General features: G+C 40.5%; 2 protein-coding genes across 7 annotated transcripts; both read left to right on the plus strand.

Annotated features, from left to right (window-relative positions):
• Window positions 1-69: 69 nt before the first annotated feature.
• On the plus strand, window positions 70-2,769 carry MRPS17 (mitochondrial ribosomal protein S17). 6 transcript variants are annotated; one of them, XM_090122685.1, is made up of 5 exons: window positions 70-156; window positions 473-579; window positions 876-969; window positions 1,423-1,569; window positions 2,093-2,769. In XM_090122685.1, exons 4-5 carry the CDS (start codon window positions 1,447-1,449, stop codon window positions 2,381-2,383), a joined length of 414 nt encoding a protein of 137 aa, XP_089978811.1. In that variant the 5' UTR covers window positions 70-156; window positions 473-579; window positions 876-969; window positions 1,423-1,446; the 3' UTR covers window positions 2,384-2,769. The 6 variants fall into 6 exon arrangements, with proteins under 6 accessions (XP_089978811.1, XP_031447634.1, XP_031447638.1 ...); XM_031591774.2 differs by lacking the exon at window positions 876-969; XM_031591778.2 differs by lacking the exon at window positions 473-579 and having other exon boundaries at window positions 73-156.
• Window positions 2,770-3,378: 609 nt separating this feature from the next.
• On the plus strand, window positions 3,379-16,742 carry NIPSNAP2 (nipsnap homolog 2). Its single transcript, XM_031591767.2, has 10 exons — window positions 3,379-3,532; window positions 6,446-6,585; window positions 6,664-6,709; window positions 9,195-9,289; window positions 11,309-11,379; window positions 11,748-11,888; window positions 12,309-12,340; window positions 13,585-13,679; window positions 14,687-14,770; window positions 15,553-16,742. The coding sequence occupies exons 1-10, from the start codon at window positions 3,447-3,449 to the stop codon at window positions 15,615-15,617; spliced, it is 855 nt and encodes a 284-aa protein (XP_031447627.1). The 5' UTR covers window positions 3,379-3,446; the 3' UTR covers window positions 15,618-16,742.
• Window positions 16,743-17,508: the final 766 nt, after the last annotated feature.

Consider the following 17,508-nt stretch of genomic DNA (forward strand, 5'->3'; position numbering starts at 1 on the left):
TACAGCGGTACCTCCGCCCCCCCCAGGAGGACTGCCGGCGCCTTTCACTCCTCCCCGGGACGCCCCGCCCCCCGCCGCGCGGCTCTTCCGGCTGAGGCCCCGCCCCTTCCGGCTCCGCTCCCTTAAGGCCGGTGAGGCGGCGCGGCGGCGGCTCCGGTAGCGAACGGGCCGGGGGGTGGTGGGCTGAGAGTGGGTCGGGGCTGGGGAGGCGGTAGTGGGATCGTGGGGTGTTCGGAGCTGAGCGGTGAGCGGGGAACCGGAGGCTGGGCCTGGCGGTCAGGCCTGTGGAGGGCTGAGGGGCCGCGGGGCCGTCCCTGCGTCCGCTTCTTTCTCCCTGCGTCCGCTTCCTTCTCCCTGCGGCGCTGCCCCCCGTTCTCCTAGCAGCCCAGCTGTGCGTGTGAGAGATGCTTGTTTTCTTGCTTGCCTCTCCCCGCCCGATGGCCGTGTGCTGGTAGTTAGCCCTGTTCTGCAGGTGGAGGACTCCTCACGCTTCCCTTCTCCAGGCCCCTGGGCCGTACAGCCGAGTGGAGGATGGTAAAAGCAGCCCCGTGCTGTGCTGCGTGAGGCGTTTCGTGCTGTGTATGTGCTCCTCTATTCTTTTGTTTTTAATGGGTTGCACTATCTGAGCAAGCGTGGTGTTAAAAAGGAAGATTCCGCAGGCGTTGGCAGTGCTTAGCAGTGCATAGATGGAAAAAGGAGATGAGCATTCAGCAATTTTAATGTAGACCCAAGCGTCTTAATGTTCACCATCAGCTTTTCCTGTGACTCTCAGAAGGGTGATACAGAAAGCACGCCCTATTTAAGCAGAACGAATAGGGTCGGGAAGTGAAGTGGCTTGCAGAAATGAGTTCACCAGTTAATTGTGCTTGCTGTAGGTGAGGCAGCGCTCGCAGCAAGATGCCTCATGCTTTGAGAAGTTCATTACTGTAGGTTCCATGAGCTTGGCTGGTAATCGTGTGATATACACAAGTAAGTGACTTTGTCAGCTGTGTTTATAGGCTCCTGTGTTTGGGTTAGCACTGCTCAGAATACACTCGGACTATTCCAGCAAAGTGAGCTGCTGGAGTATGGAGTAAAGTCATACTAATTTCAATGGGAATGCATCTTTCTCTCATGTATGAAATAGAGTTATTCAAAGGAATTTTTTGACCCTATGGGATAAGGTCTCATCCTAAAAGTTACTTCCAGCATTACTCCCATCCAGAAGCAACTCCCTGTAACTGTGGGCATGTTTTTCTCTTCTTATGATGTAATACAAGACTGAGGGAATACCACAGAGTGTTTTGAACTGCTTGTATCTGCCCTGTTTTTCCCACAAAATCTAATTAAGCTGTTAGTCTAGAACTAAAATCATAATTTTCCTATTGATCAGAAATTGGTTATTTTTGTGTTAAAATAACATGTCTGCTTGCTTGTTGCCAGGCACTGGATGACCATAACTAAACAATGTCTGTACCACGTGGAGCTGTCCATGCAAAATGGATAGTAGGGAAAGTCATAGGAACCAAAATGCAGAAAACTGCCAAAGTGAGAGTGACAAGACTTGTACTAGATCCTTACTTACTAAAGGTAAAAGCTGGTTATCTTATCTTGCCAGATAACTTTTGTACTGTGCAGAAGAATGTTTTATTAACTTAACCCCTAGAATTGTTGATAACTCTTCATGCTGCCAGTTCCCTAAGGGACTTGTGCAGTGATTTGGCTGTGAGGATGAGTACAGAGGGATGACAAGCAGTGTGTTTTGTCAGGATGCTTCCTGTGCATGTTGTCTGCTAAATGTTTCTTTGAAGTGCTTTGTCAATGCACTTCTGAGTTGGAAAGGGAAGATTTGTGGGCTCGCACTATGTTTAATTAGTCAGTTTTCCAATATATTCTGTAGGCATTCTTCTGCAGACATAATTGGAAGCATGCTTAGTGTTTGAATCTATATGTTAACGTGCCATAAGAGCATTTTTACTTGTAAATGCTTTTCAAGCAGGAACAGTTAGTATTTTCTCCACTTATGTGGAAAAAACTGGAACAAATAGGTGGTGTAAAAGTTTGCTTTGTTTGGAATCCTAATGCCAAAGTTTCCTTTTTCTTCCTTCCGCAGTTTTTTAACAAGAGGAAAACCTATTTTGCCCACGATCCATTGCAGCAGTGTGTTGTTGGAGACATCGTTCTTCTTAAGGCTTTGCCTGAGCGGAGGAGCAAACACGTGAAACACGAACTGGCTGAAATTGTTTTCAAGGTTGGAAATGTCATAGATCCGATCACAGGAAAGCCCTGTGCAGGAACCAGGTTTCTTGAAAATCTATCAGATTCAGAAAACCTGACAGAGGCAGATACCACTTATCTAAGTGAAAAACTCCAGGAACTCAAAGTTTGTTCAACAGACAAATAGTGGAGAAAATAATTAAACGGGGCTTTCCAGCTCATCTCTGTCAGGGATGTTTGGGTCCCTGAAATTGTATGTTAAAATGTTTTGGTGAAATTTGTAGTCAAAGTAAGTAGCAAGCATAGTTGCTTCTAAGAACAGACGTTCCAGAAGAAAAACTTGGTGCCTCATATGAAAACATGGAAAATGTGAGTTAAACGTTAATGCTTCATTTTGTTGCATGTAGTTCTGCCCAAAGTCTTGACACTTTCCAAAGCCAGCTGCTCACTTGGGGAATGACTCTTCTGTACCAAGAGACAAGAATACAAGAAGGGTTGTTTTAATTGTTCTGTATTTCAGGCGATCTTTTGTGATTTGTAGGCTTAAAATGCTATTAAACCTTTTGAAAAGAAGTGTAGAAACTTTAAAGTGAGCTGCCTGCACGTGTCCTCATTTCCTCTGTAAGTTGCTCCTGCCAGCGCTGTGTTCACTTGTAAGATCTGACAAAATTCAACCACTTGCCTTTATTATGGCAGTAAAATGAGAATGTTATCTTTGGGTAGCTTAGCATAGCTGTTGTTGTAGCCTGTCCAAGGAGTGTTTAGGTCTGAGAGAGAGGGATCTCAGTGAGTTCCCAGCATGAGGTAGAAGCTGATAAGAATACAGTCTCTGACTTTGGGAAGGCATCTTTAATCTGGGGCTGTAGGTTCTGTTGTTGATCTGTTTGTAGAAATGGTTGATATATAAATCAGTCATTAATATATAAATCAGTAATTACAGCTGGCTGGCTAAAGCCCGCATCTAAGTGGAAGGAAATCTGTGCTCCGACTCGTACTCAGGTGAATATACAGCGTGCAGCTCCACCCCCAGCACGGGCAGGCAAACCGTTCAGCCCGACCCGCCGTTTCGGGGGATTTCGGCCTCGCCCCCAAACCACGGCTGGCGGTGAGGGCCGGGCTTCCGCGCATGCGCACTGCGGCTGCCACCGGGGCGTGGCTGGAGGACCCCCCGCGCCCCGGCGCCGTTTGCGCCCCCCTCGGCCGGCGGCGGCGCTACAGCGCCGGCCCAGGAGGGAGGCGGCCGGAGCAAGATGGCGGCGAGAGTGCTGCTGCGGTGGAGCCCGGCGGGAGCGGGCGCCGTGCCGCGTATCCCGCCCGGCGGCGGCCTGGCCCTCAGGTGAGCTCTGAGGGCGGCGAGGCGGGCGGGCGAGCGAGGCGGGAGAGGGAGCGGCCGCCGTCCGCGCGGATATCCCCCCGCCCCCCACACGCACACAGCGCAGCTCCCCTCTCCCGCCTGGAAATGGCGCCCCTCTCGCGCCGCGGCTGAAGGGCCGGAGCCGGGCCCGCCGCCTTCCGTGGGGCGGGGAGTGCGGCCGCCGGGGCGTCCCTCAAGGTCACGGGCGGCGAGGCCGGCCCCCGAGTCCGCCCAGGGGTGGGGATCGCGGGCACCCACCCCATTACGAGTCGGGATCGCGGCCGGCGGGGCGGCGGCGCATCCCCCGTCCGGCTGCCGTCCCGCGCCGCGGCCGCCCGCGCTCAGCGCCCCCAGCCGCCGGGCTGTGGCGCCGCCCCGCGGTGCGCGGCGGGCGTCGTCGGTGAGCGCGGCGGGCTGAGGCGGAGCGCGGTGCTGCCTCGCGGTTGGAACGGGATCGGCGCTGCCGGCAGCTCTCTGAAGCAGGTGCACGCTTTGGTTGTGAGCGGGTTGAACTTCTCGAGGTTAACATCAGCTTTGACATCTGTATAGAGCACAAGTGAAAACCTGTCCGTTACAGACCAGCTGTTTTTCTTTCTCTTCCAGGCAGACATTGATTACTACAGAATCTAAATATTTGACCTGATACCTCCCACTCTACCCAGTTTATGCTAACGCAGAAGTTAAGGCAGATGGGAATGTCCTCACAGCACTGTTAATTTAACACGGCCACGCTGTTCGTTGTTCTCCTCCTGTGGTCACAGCCCATTTTTGTAGCAAGAAATCTGAGCCTTTAGATAACATTTGTAGGATAAGCGTTTGCTAGCAGTGTTAAACAGTGCCCTAAAAGGTTGCATGAAAACTCTTTAATGAGCATTATTCCCAGAAAATAAAAAGTTGTGAAGTGCGATTGTAATTCCCTATATATATATATATATATATAGTGCAAACGTATTCATTCTGTGCATCTACCTCTAATTTCATTAGCGGTATTCAGGTAATTTGGATCCAGTGTTTTACTTGGAACAGATTTTATCATGCTGTGGAGCATAATGTTATTTTAAAAGTGAATCTTTTGGGTGGTGGATTAGTTTTGATGCTTACAACAAGTCTGTCGTTTAGTCCCTGGCATTCAGCTCAGAGCACCGTGGTTTGTGGGTGTCCAGATGGACCCCAGATGTGTATCTCAGGGGATGTGGTGGTGAAAATTAAGGCTGTAGCATCTCAGATGGGACACAGAGTGTCTGTTTTAATCAACTTCAGCTGTTACCATTCTTTATTGTAAGTAAAGTGAACATTTAGATGGCTAGTTGGGATTTGTTAGTCATTGTTGATAAGGAACTTCACAATTTCTGAGTAAGAGATTGCATAAACACCTGAAGTACTTATTTCATTCCTCGCAGAAGAATGCTCTGAATATTAGTTTGCTGATTGCATTTAGAAATTAGAGGAGAATATGTCAGCAGTGTGCCGATCTCCCTGTAGATGAAAGAACAAGCACTGCAGGGCTGAAATGGAGTCCTACCTCCTGGAGCCCAGTTCTGTGTCCAGTGAGTGCTTACTGTACAGGAGCTGTAAAAAGGCAAGCCTTTATTAGATGGGCTCTCCAGCATGGCCTCAGCCGAGGCGTGGTACCTTCCTGTGGCACCTGGTGCAGGTGTAAAACACAGCTGTGCTGTGCCTCCCTCCTCCCTCAGTTGAGATGAGTGAAACCTCTTCTCCTGCACCACCCTTCTCTGCCAACAGCTGTATCATGGAATGCTCCTTTGAATGCTTGTACTCAGGAATGAATGCACAGGAATGTGCTTGTATGATTTTCTAGGGTCAAATAAAGCACTGTCTTCAATAAATAAAAACAAAATACTTACCAATTATTTCTTAGCATTGAATATTGTCTTGGCTGTGGTTGTTTTGGTACTTACTATTTCTCTGCTATAAAATACTTCTCAGTTCATCCATTCTGCTCCCACAGGATATCCCAGTTCATTAGTTTTCGAATGTTATTTGTTGAGGAGTGCTGCTGGTGTGAATTGCTTTTGTGCAATACAGACAATTGTGTTCTTTGAGATTTTTTTGCACCAAAAGAAGTTGATATTTTCTTCTCCTATTTTTTTTTTTCTTTGAGGAATTGTCAGAAAGTTTTGATACTGGAAGAGAGATTTGTATCTGAAGATGGAAACCTGTCATCTGGATCTCATAGTCAGTGGTGCAGGGTATAAAGTTGACTTCTGAGATAGAAAATGGTTTAAATTTCCAGCTGTGCTGCCACTTTCTTAGTATTTCAGAGAAATAGTTCAGTGTTTCAGCAGAAACTGCATCAAAAAGGGGTGAACTGAGGGAAGTGCTTCTTTTGAGAAAGAAGAAAGAGTGTTCAAGATTGGGGGCATAAAGATTCAGTTAAATACAATAGGTGTGTCATTTAACTTTTCCTTTCCAGAGCTGTATTTAAGCAAACATAGGAACATATGGCACTTACTTTCCTATTTACGCTGTACAAATTTTTTCTTATGCCACTTCTAGCTCTTTTTCACTCCTGTCTGTATACATCAAGACAGACCTTGGGTAAATATGCTTCATTAAAAAGAATATAAAAAGACAACAAAAGCAGCTACCTACCCATTTCTTACCCATTTGCTTACAGAGAATGAGAGTAGAGAGTGCATGCTTAAGTGTTCAGCTCTGTATCACATGAAATGGTTTGTGAGGAGGTAACTCCCAGTGTGAAAAGAGCTGCCTTTAGCTTGCTGCCAAGTGACTCAGTGGAAAGATTGAGGAACAGAGCTGGATGTAACTGTTTTAATTTTGTTTGTATTATACTTGATTGTGCCCATCTTCCCTGCATTATGGGCATTTTCAAGACGTGCTCAGTGACAGTGTAATGTACTTGTTGATATGTAGGGGGATGGTATCTTCAGCTAGCAGACCTCGTGAAGACAGTTGGTTAAAATCGCTATTTGTTCGCAAAGTCGATCCAAGGAAAGATGCTCACTCCAACCTTCTAGCCAAAAGAGAGACCAGCAGTCTGTATAAACTACAGAGTGAGTGATATTCTTACATTTAACGTTACCATTTCTCTGTTCCATTCCTGCATTTCTCATCTGATGTTGTTGTTTCAGTTCACAATGTAAAACCAGAATGCCTAGAGGCCTACAACAAGCTTTGGTAAGTGTGCATGTTATGTTTTCACATCTTACACATGTTGATTTGACCACAAGCATTCTAAAAATTGGCAAATGCGATAAGTATTAGCGGGGAGGTGGACAAATTCAGCTTTTGCTTTCAGGGTATGATGGTAAATAGATGTTACTCTTGGAGAAATATGGCAAAAGGTACTTGACTCAGGTCATCCCTTACTTTCCCTTTTGGAAGTGTCATTTTCTAATCTGCAGTTCAGGGTGATGCCTTTTGTGCAAACACAGGTGAAGTTTGTTGCAATAGCTTCCTTCCCACCCTTAGTTTTACAGTAGCAGTTAGATCCTTATATGCTAGTATGCCCCCCCAACTCCAGCTGCCATGTAGGAACTTGCTGGAGGTGTTATTGTCTTCATATAGGAAGGAAAGAGAGAGATCACTGGTAAGTAAAGCTGCATGCCAATGTTAAAGAATGGTTTGAAGGAAATTTTGAAAATGCAGGATTTGATTTTTCCTCAGATCATCTCTGTCTTCCTTCTACAAACTTACATTACTGAGATCTACTTTAAAGAGCTAAACAAGTCTTTGGATAGGACCTGTGTGTTGGGGTGATAACTTCCAGAGAGAGCAGTGCTCTTATTAGTTATCCAGAAAGTCACAGCTTTCTAAAATGCGTGAAGAGTAACATTTAAAATTTACTAATTTAAGAACCAAATTAGAAAAGTATTAGCCCTGTCCTCCATACATGATGACTCCATTGGAGGCAGAACAGTTGTGTTTTTAAGGAACTGAATTATATAATTGTATATAAGGAACTGAATTGTATAATTTGGAAAAGTAGTAGAGTTCCCTTGTTTGGAAACAGCAGGGTTTCCTACTGTCCTTGATCACATTGTCAGTGAAATAAAACATTCTCAGTACAGTGGCACCAGTTTTTTAGCAGTGGTGTATTGACTGAGACACGAGTTGGGCTGGAGAGTAAGGAAGTTCATACCTCCTTATTTATGTCCTCAACAGAAGTTCTTTGTCCAACATTGTCTGACTTAGCCATATTAAGCTTTGAAATGGGTCTAGATAACCCAAACCTGTTTTCCTTATTGTACAGTTGGACAAATCCAGTAGAATAATTTTATAACAGAAGGTATTTTTAACCTTCTGAACTTCCCTCCTTCCTCCCCCTAAATCAAGCATGGACAAGTAAATTCCTTATAAAGATTAGTCAGCATGTGTTCATAAAGGGAGAACATAACAAAGGCAATTAGGAGAACACTTCATGAATCACTGTGGTTAAGGATCCCCTTCTGAAGAAGTAGTTTTCCTTTTTAAAAGGAAAAAGATGGTTTTCTATGAATGACAACATACCGTGTCTTTTTTTAATATAATTTGGAGAAATATCTTTAATGATTATTGTAGTAATTAATGTTCCTGCTTAAAGCTGCCTCTCTAAGATCTTGTTATGCTTTGCAAAACCAAATTGATAGTGACTGAAAACATCATTGGAAAGTTTTCTACTGTATAATTTCCACTGTAATGAGAAATATTGAAATATAAATTGGTAATAAGGTTTGTTGTGGGACATCAAGAAAGTCAGTGGTAGAACCAAGAGGAAAACTTGCATATTCTGACTGTCAGGACAAGACCAGCCTACTTCCTACTATTTGATACCTTGCAGAAATACTGCCTGTTTGCTGCAGAGTAAGAGTAGTAATTATTCAGGGGAAAATATTAAAAGGCAAAGTTCAACCAGCCCAATAGACATTCATCATTATTCAGTGCAGTGAAAGCTGACTTAACCAAGTTAAGGTTAAGGAAAACTTAATTTCCCAATGTAAACGTAAGTCACCTTTTAAAGTTTGAAAAAGCACTGCCATTACTGGAAATAGTCAAACAGAAATCTGGTGTTAGTCATGTTTTCATGGCAGTTTCATCACGTGCTTCAATGATAAGTTGCCTCAAACTATATCTGCTTTCTGAAGCCATGGAGAAAGCAGTAAGGCAGCATAGTATTGAGCACAGTCTTCATTTGATCAATCAAAACAGTTGTTTTTATTAACTAATTTTATTAATTAATTTTTTTAATAACATTGTTGCTGGTAAAGAAGAAAAACTGTCCTTTTCTACTGTTGTGTATTGTGTTGATAAAGAAAACGTTTTCCTAAAGCAAATCACCCGTGTAGCCAGGCTGTGCTTTCTGTGAGACATCCTGATGTTTATTTCCCTAATGTGTTGGATAACCCAGGTGTTATCACATAATTCATTGCATCCAGAGTGTTCTACCATGGTGTGCATTTGTCATACAGTGTAAGAAATAGTAGCACTCACCTTATTTTTATGTAGAGCTGTAGCTATCTTTCCCCTCGCAAAGCAGATTCTTGTATTTCAGCTTTCTCTTCTGAAACGTAGAGCTTGTGAATTTTCGTACCATAATGATAAACGTGTGGTGATTTGTTATACATATCAACTGTAGCCTCCCTGAAGGAAATGCAACATAGTGTCTGTATTCCTTGTTTTCAAGTCAAGAGGTGCTGCCAAAGATTCATGAAGAAAAACACTACCCATGTGCACTGGTGGGGACTTGGAACACGTGGTACGGAGAGCAAGATCAGGCTGGTAGGAGATAGAAGTACAACAGAATGTAAAACCATACAAGTGAAACGTGTGCTTGGCAGGTTTCTTCTCTTTAAATCATCTCTGTTGACAGTAAACCTTTAGCAATGTATACAGTGAGGATGTGTGTGTATCGGTTATCGGTAGTCGTATTAACATTTGCAGTGCTTGCTTTTTGTCTTGTTGAGTTTGACAGTGAAGCTTTTAATTCCTAAAGCTTGTCCTCTCGTTAATACTTTCCTGTTTTCCAGGTGGTAGATTAACAATTGGAGAAACCCTGGTCAAATTTGCTCCTGTAATATTTTGCAGGCACGGATTGTGTTCCTGAATACTTAAGCCAAAGGCTTACAGAGACAGTGTTTTGGCTTATAAGCCAAAAAAAAATTAAAAAGCTTTACTCAGACTTTCATACTGCAACTGCTATATGATAATGAAATGCAAATCATAATGCCATCTGAAAAAAGGATTGCATTGTAAACTCACAATAATCTAAATCTTTACTGGGGGTTTTCTGTTCATGTTCTTATAAGGATACCACCTAACAATGCAGATTGAAAATACATTGAACTAGAAAGCACTGAAGAGCTGCTACAGAGGTAACTGCAAAGAGACTTGTGCAGAAAGAAAACCTGAACAATTTCCTGGGCTCTGGGAAAAGGAAAGAATGGGAAACCACGTACAGAGTGGTGTGCCAATGCTTGTTTTGTGGTAGAAGCTCTGTGGTTAGAGCTGTGCTAGTGTCAGTGTCACTGCTTTGTTATCCAGGAAGCCTGTACACAGCAGGGTGGTTGGAACTAGATGATCTTTCAACCCAAGCTGTTCTGTGTTTCAGTATTTCAATACACCCAGTAAATTTTCCTGCATTCACAGCATATTGGAATATTGACACTGCACAAATGTGAGGAAATGACTGTAGATAAACCAAACAATATCTGAGAAAGAATTCTTAAAAGTTGAAGGGAAAGTGGGCAATAATCGAAATGAAAATGCTTAGCCAAATCTCATTCATTGTTTTTGTAATGTATTAACACAGGCTATATCTGTAATTGCATCCATAGCTTGGTTTGAAAATGTTATTGCAACAGTTCTGGCAGTATAATAAAGCAGATTATGGGGTTTTTTTTTCTTGTTGAGTACTTGTACTCAGGCTGTGTTAATACTGTCTGGATATATCAAATTTGCCCTGGGGATTAGGCAATAGAAGCAGGCATACTGGATGAATCTGCTGTCGTATTGAAGTGCTTTATACATTAGTCTCAAGTTCGCTCTCCTGGAAAAGGCTCAGGACTTCTGGGTAGGAGAGCAAATTGCTTTTCTGACTCTCTGAGTTGAATTATTGTTGCCTTGCTTTATTAAGTGCTTCTAAATAAATTTAGTTAGGATTTATTAGAGCCTTGTTAAGGAGAGAATACTTTGAAAAGACTGTCAAATGCAAATACCTATTCTGAAATTTTTATGTTGTAATGGAGAAAATCCTAACAAAAATGTAACAATTGTAGCACATTTAGATAAATTCTCGTATGCTTTTTTAATTTAACATTTACCACAAAAATAACACTTGCATCATTTTTTGGTGTCCTGCTGAAAGTTTCTTATGCTCTTTTTGCTTGAGTAACTGGCTGAACTAAAAAGTTTACTACTCCCTTGCTCTTAGATGAAATAGTTTTAAAAGATCTTTATGAATTAAGTCAGCCCCTTCAGTTGAATCTCATTTTAAATTACGGTCATGTAAAGTCATCACACTTTACTAGCATGGCAACAAAACCTCCTCTTAGAAATCTTCCTCTTATTTTCAGATTAAACTGTACAATTTTTGAAAGAGCGCTTTCCAAAAAGCAGATGATTCTGTTAAAATGTTCAAATGTGCAGTGCTTTCTTTAATGAAAATCTTGTTTAAACCTGTTACGTGACTTATGTTATTGTATAATTCTGCTCTATGAAAAGCATTTTGTACTGTGATATTCCATAAGTTTTGCTGTTTGCACACAAAGTCCATGAAAATACTTCCTTTTTCTGTTTCAGTTCACCTATGGAGGTATGAGGGAGGCTATCCAGCTCTCAATGAGGTCATGAGTAAACTCCGTCAAAATAAGGTAAAACTCTTGGATTTTGCTACAGGTGGTTAAAGAAAAGAATGTAGAATAGAGCAAAACAGTGCACGTTTGGACACCTGCTTTTACTTATCACCTTCTGTGCAAGCTTAGAAACAGATTGGAAGAGATCCAGATTCAGAAATATTGAGTCTTAACGTTAGAGATTCTCAGATGCTCTATTAAAATGCCAGCTGAAGTTTTCAGAGATGCCAGGGGAATTTGGATGCCTTTGCAATTTAAAGGATTTCAGTGTCCAAAACCTCGGTATAGTATTGAAAAATCTAAACCACTGTAGGGGATATACTGTGGGTTTTTTTTTGTTGTTGAAACATAATATACAGTTTGACAATGACCACATTGTTTTTAAGGAGTTCACAGAGTTTCGCAAAGAAAGAGGTAACATGCTTCTGTCTCGCAAGAACCAATTACTGCTGGAATTCAGCTTCTGGAATGAACCTGTTCCCAGAGAGGGGCCGAATATTTATGAACTGAGATCCTATCAACTTAGAGTAAGTTTCAGGTTTTTTTGTTTTTTAAGCTATATGATGTCATAAAATGTTCAAAGAGTGTTTATACAATGCGGATGGAAAACAGGCCTTGTCTTAAAAACCTGGTTCTTATCAAAGCTGATGGCTGAGTCATTGTTGCTCTCAAAGTGTGGGGTCTGAAATGGAGGCAGGCTCCAACGAGATACTGATGTCTCCTGTGAAGGGCTGGAAATCCTGTGTTTTAATTTGAGGGAAACTTCTGGAAAATGACTAAGAACTCATATAGTAAGTAAATTGAGTAATTATAGATGATTATAATACGCTTATCACTTGAAGGAAGTGCTTTTATTATTAGTGTTTTCCATATGTAAATGTGAGTACCATCAAAATACTGCAGTTTTCTTTAAGCTACAGTCTTAACAGTCTGTTTTGTTCTTGTAGCCTGGAACTATGATTGAGTGGGGAAATTACTGGTAAGTACTGCCTTAGCACTTTTGTTTTTGTCTTTGAGAGATGTGTGTTTAAAAGTTATGAAGTGGAAGTGACAGAATGGTACTGAAGCATTTCAGGCACCCAGTTAATGGTCTGCTTCTGTTCTCAGGCAACTTGTAAAATAGTTCTTTGACCCTCAGTTTATCCTTTGAGGAAAGGAAAAGGAATTCTTTATGCAAACAGTGCTGTGGGCTGAGTGGTTTGGTTTTCTTTTACATAAGCCTTTTAGTTCAATATCATATAGTAGAAATAAGAAATAATTTATTTTGAGTAGAAAGCACTGCTCATTGAAGGATGCTTTTAACTTCTTAAGAGTGTGTCCTTCTTCCACAACTTCAGCACCAGTAGAAGTTGACTTATTTTTCTTTCAGGTATTATAAGTCTTGACTCTTTCAATCTTTAAAAGCTAAGTTGCTTCTTGAAAACCTTTTGAGCAGCACATTTGTATTCTAGCATATAGGTTAAAAACATTTGAGATGGTGTCCTCTTGAGTGTATGCTTCTAATTTTGACTTATTCAACAGTAAGTTTCTTTCAGTTCATACTCAGTAAGTTCGTGCAGTTCTTGTGATTGACAGTTAACTAACTATGGAGTATTTTCAATTATTTTGACAAAGGTGAGGACTTGGATTTCTAGTTTAGCCATTGTCATTGGTATAATTTATTTTATTACAGTAATTTTCCATTAAATTGAATTTCAAATTTTTACATAATAGGCATATCTACAATAGTACCAGTCTGTTTTAGAAGGTGAAACAGATTTATAATTTTCAAAGATATTGATCTTGTTCACACAACAAATCACAAACTGTCACAAGACAGAGATCCATGTGAGGAAAAAAAGCTATATTCTGCAACCAGAAAATCTGTGGTAAATGGGTGTGACAAAGGCAAGGTGACAGAAGCCCAAGGTTTTAGTTTGAGAGCTGAATACTGTTCAAGCAGTTATCATCTTAATGGATCTAATCTTGAAGACAGTGATTAATGCACAGTCTGATGAAACCAAGGCCTCAAATTTTAACACGTTCTAACAAGATGTAGGCATCTTTTAACTACTTAGTGCTAGAAATCAACAGGTTTAGGTTTTTTTCCTCATTTTTAATTGAGAAAGTGTACAGTAAATGCTGTTTAACGTTTGGGATTCTATTCACATCTGCTTTCTTTTCAATTATCATTCATTTGCTACCAGGTCTGTTGTTCTTAAAGACTCCTCCTCTCTTCTGTAGGGCCCGTGCAATTCGTTTCCGACAAGATAGTAACGAAGCAGTTGGAGGATTTTTCTCACAAATTGGACAGCTGTATATGGTTCATCACCTTTGGGGTAAATTTGTTTATTTTAACTGTTTTTTTTCTCACTCAGTCAGCCTCTAACAGACTGTTGACTTTGCCCAGGGGACAAAGTTGTTACAAAAGCCAGAGGAATGTCTTAACGAGTATTTTCTTTTACATCAGCTATATTGATTTTCTGTATTTTTGCATAGACAACTTTATTTTTGACAGAAACAAGCAGAACTGAACATTTTATGCTTTGTCTTGTTTCTGTCAAGTTTCTGTAGGGCTTTTCCTATCTACTTGTTTGCTTTCAATAATATAAGCATGACAGCTCAGATCCTGTCCTCTCTTTTTTCCATCCCCATTTATGCTGAAGTCAGATTTTTACAGCTTAGTTTGAAGCATCACACATATCATATTTAAAAGAAGGGAAGTCAAGCAGTGATTTACATTATAGCAGTACAACGTTGTGACTCACTCCACTTGTTAATTTCTACTGATGCTTAGGTTCCTTCTACTCTAGGATTATTTTGCCTTGAAGAAACTTATTGTCTAATGTTTATTTTAGAAAACATGCAGTATTAACTTCAGATCTTGACAATTCAGAATATTGTATTCCAGCTTTTGAAATGTGATCCCCACCACCCATGTAGAACTCTGTTGCATTATCTCCCTTATCTATTTTAAGACATTTCTCCCCACCTCATTAAGCTTTCTCATGCTGCCTCTGATAGCCTTTATTGCATTTAAAAACTACAATCAATACGCAGATTAGTTTTTTTGGCCATTTTTTACAGAAATGAATGCTGATGACTGTTTACCCATCCCCACCCAAAACACTCCAACCACACAGTACTTACATAATGTAGCTTTTGCAGAGTACATTTCTCTCTCCTCCCCAGTTCCTTCTATTTGCATTGGTTTCCTTTTTGTGGAGAACATCTTAGTTTGTAGTCTTCTAATAACACAAACTAGAATACCTTTAAGGTAGCTGTACAGACATAGAAGGAAAAGGAGTTACTTAGAAGCTTTGTGCTCGCTGTTGTCTCTTGCCAGCTTACAAAGATCTCCAGACCAGAGAAGATATAAGGAATGCTGCGTGGCATAAACCTGGCTGGGATGAACTAGTCTATTACACAGGTAACATATTAACTCCTTTGGAATGCTGGAGGCAGACCTTTCTGCAGGCCATCATTTTTATTCTTCATTACATTATTCAATGATAAAAAGTTTTGCATCTCTGTGTTATGTATGTGTGTTCAGTTTTGCTGCTCTAAGGAGGGACATTTCACTAAGCTGTAAAAGGAGTTTTGCAATTGACTGTACAAACTTTGGAGGCCTTGCATAATTGGTAAAAAAATTCTATTGTTAATAGTAAATTTTCATTTCAAATGCCTCTACAGAAGAGGAGCAGATTTATGTAAATGCTTAAATTGTGTCCAACAATCTAGGAAGCCAACAGTAAAATGTATCTGTATATTAAATTATTACCTCTAATATTTCACTTAAGTACTGGAGACTTGTTAAATACATTCCTTTGAGATGGAAAATTAGACTTTGGAACTGATACCTGGAGATCGCTCAGATCAAAGATAGCTTTCATTACAGAACTCAGAGAAGTATGCTAAAAATCTCAGATTTTAGTTCCGTGAGCTTTTTTTCAAAGAAAATATACCAGAAAAAATGTAAGATATCTTTTGATTCAAAGAAGCAGACAAATTACATGAAAAAAAACAGAAGTTTCTCAGAATGACCGCGCTTCAGTTACGGGACTGTTGGTGGTTACTGTTGATTTGGCATGCACAAGCTGGGGGGTAATTTGAAGGCAGTCGTATCTGTTGGAACTGAGCATGCAGAACTGTTGATGGTCTCTGTCAGTGAAATTAAACCCTATCTCTTTTTTTTTTTTTTTTTTTTTCCAGTGCCCCTTATTCAGGAAATGGAGTCCAGAATCATGATACCATTGAAGATTTCTCCACTTCAGTAAAGTCATTGAATTATTTGTGCCTACATAGATAAAGTGACAAGTATTTGTCTTAATTAATTTATGGTATACATGGTATATCATAGTCAAAAATATAAAAGTACTGTATTGAGCTTATAAAGGAGACCTCTTTTCTTCAGAACCTAATGACCTTTTGCTCTTGGGATTGTACCAGGAAAAAAAGAAATACAGGACCGTAGCTAAAAGGTTGGTTAATGTAAAGAAACTCCTCAGGTTAAGTATGGCGTATGGTATTTAATATCTCCTCCTGGACAGAAAATGCCCAGTGTTCACAGCAGCAATAGAATGGAGTGTTATAGTTGCAGTGGCCTTTGTGTAGCATTTATAATGGCTGCAGATTGCAAAAACAAATGGGGAAGTTCTGAAATCAGGAGCTTTGAAACCCTCAGGCAGTTCACCTAACTTTCTAGCTGGGCTGAAATCAGTAAAGTAGCTCTAAATTTATGAACAGACGGTTACTAATTGAGGGTAATATTGTCTGTCACGTGATAGCTTGCAGACAGAGAATAGGGCATTCTGTTTCACAAGGACGTTGAAGCTTGTTGAAACCTAACTACACGTTTTTCTAGATATCAACATCTGGAATTAATTTTGTGAAATTGTTTAGAGCCTTTTTAAAAAGTATGACCCACTGTTTTCAAAGAGATACTGACATGATTGTCTGAACATTCTGCAGAGAATCAACTTCAGTGAAATACATTTATCTCTAGATATAACTCAGAAATCTAGGAAAAGGGGTTTTATTTAATAAGCAGTCATGACTTCAGACGTATGCTTGGTCAGGTGTTTCACTAACTGTACAGTAGGTGCTTAAGAATTAATGTGTGAAACTGACGCATGTTGAGTCAATAGGATTGGCATAGAGCAACGTACCATTATGTCCAGTTCTATTTTGATTTCACTTTTAAACTAGAAAATATCAACACTTTTAATGTCTGCGATGATGTGAACATCCTGTCAGTGAAAATAATGTTCTCTCTTCAAAGTGGCTACAAGAATCAGTGTAACACAGAGAATGTACAAATCAGTTACTGAATGTCCAATTTGTACATTTCAGTGAGTTTGAGGAAAAACATCAGTCAATAAAATCCTTTTAATTTTCACATATTACTGGCACCATATACGTATTGCACCACCTGTCTTTTCTCTCATCTTGCAGTGTTTCTGATGAACAGTTTCAATAATTGCATAGAACACATTACAGCTTAGTGAGTCAGTCACTTCCAGTATCACTTCCCTGTGTCAGGGACAGCATTTCTCGGTATTCAGCTCTCTTTCTCCAAAATTAATTTACAATATTGCCATTATATGCCCTTTTCTTAAATGTTTTAAGTGCTACGGTGATAAATACAAAATATTTCTCCTTTTCATTTTCTCCATAAGTTATGTTTACTTTTTCAGTTCTAATTTCTTCCTTTTTCTCACGTAAAACACACGACACTCTTACCTTCTTCTTGGACAGAATCAACATTTGATCTGATTCATGTTTGGTTTTATATTTGCTTTCTGTGTTATGTTGTCAGCTGATTATGGGATTTTACTGAGTAAAACTTCTCTACTGTATTAAAGTTCTCAGCTTGGCATGGTTAATGTGCCACATACATCACTTCAGCTGAGTTATGAGATCAGTGCTATCATTTGGGATTTTTCCAGACTTCTGAAGCTACTTTTAGCTACAAAAAGCAAGCAAACAAACAACAAAAAAAAAAACCCATCAGTTTGCGGTCCTTGTTATTTCTCCCAGTATCCTCTCTTTTTTCTTATTCCTAGAGGGTTCACCAGGTAATCCAACCCTCATAACCAACCATCTTGGTGACAGAGAAAGGATTTATTTTTTACATTTATACATTTTTGGAGTTAAAGGATTTTGTGG

Source organism: Phasianus colchicus, chromosome 21, assembly GCF_987193195.1.
Source record: "Phasianus colchicus chromosome 21, bPhaCol1.hap1.1, whole genome shotgun sequence".
In the NCBI taxonomy this organism is placed as follows: domain Eukaryota; kingdom Metazoa; phylum Chordata; class Aves; order Galliformes; family Phasianidae; genus Phasianus; species Phasianus colchicus.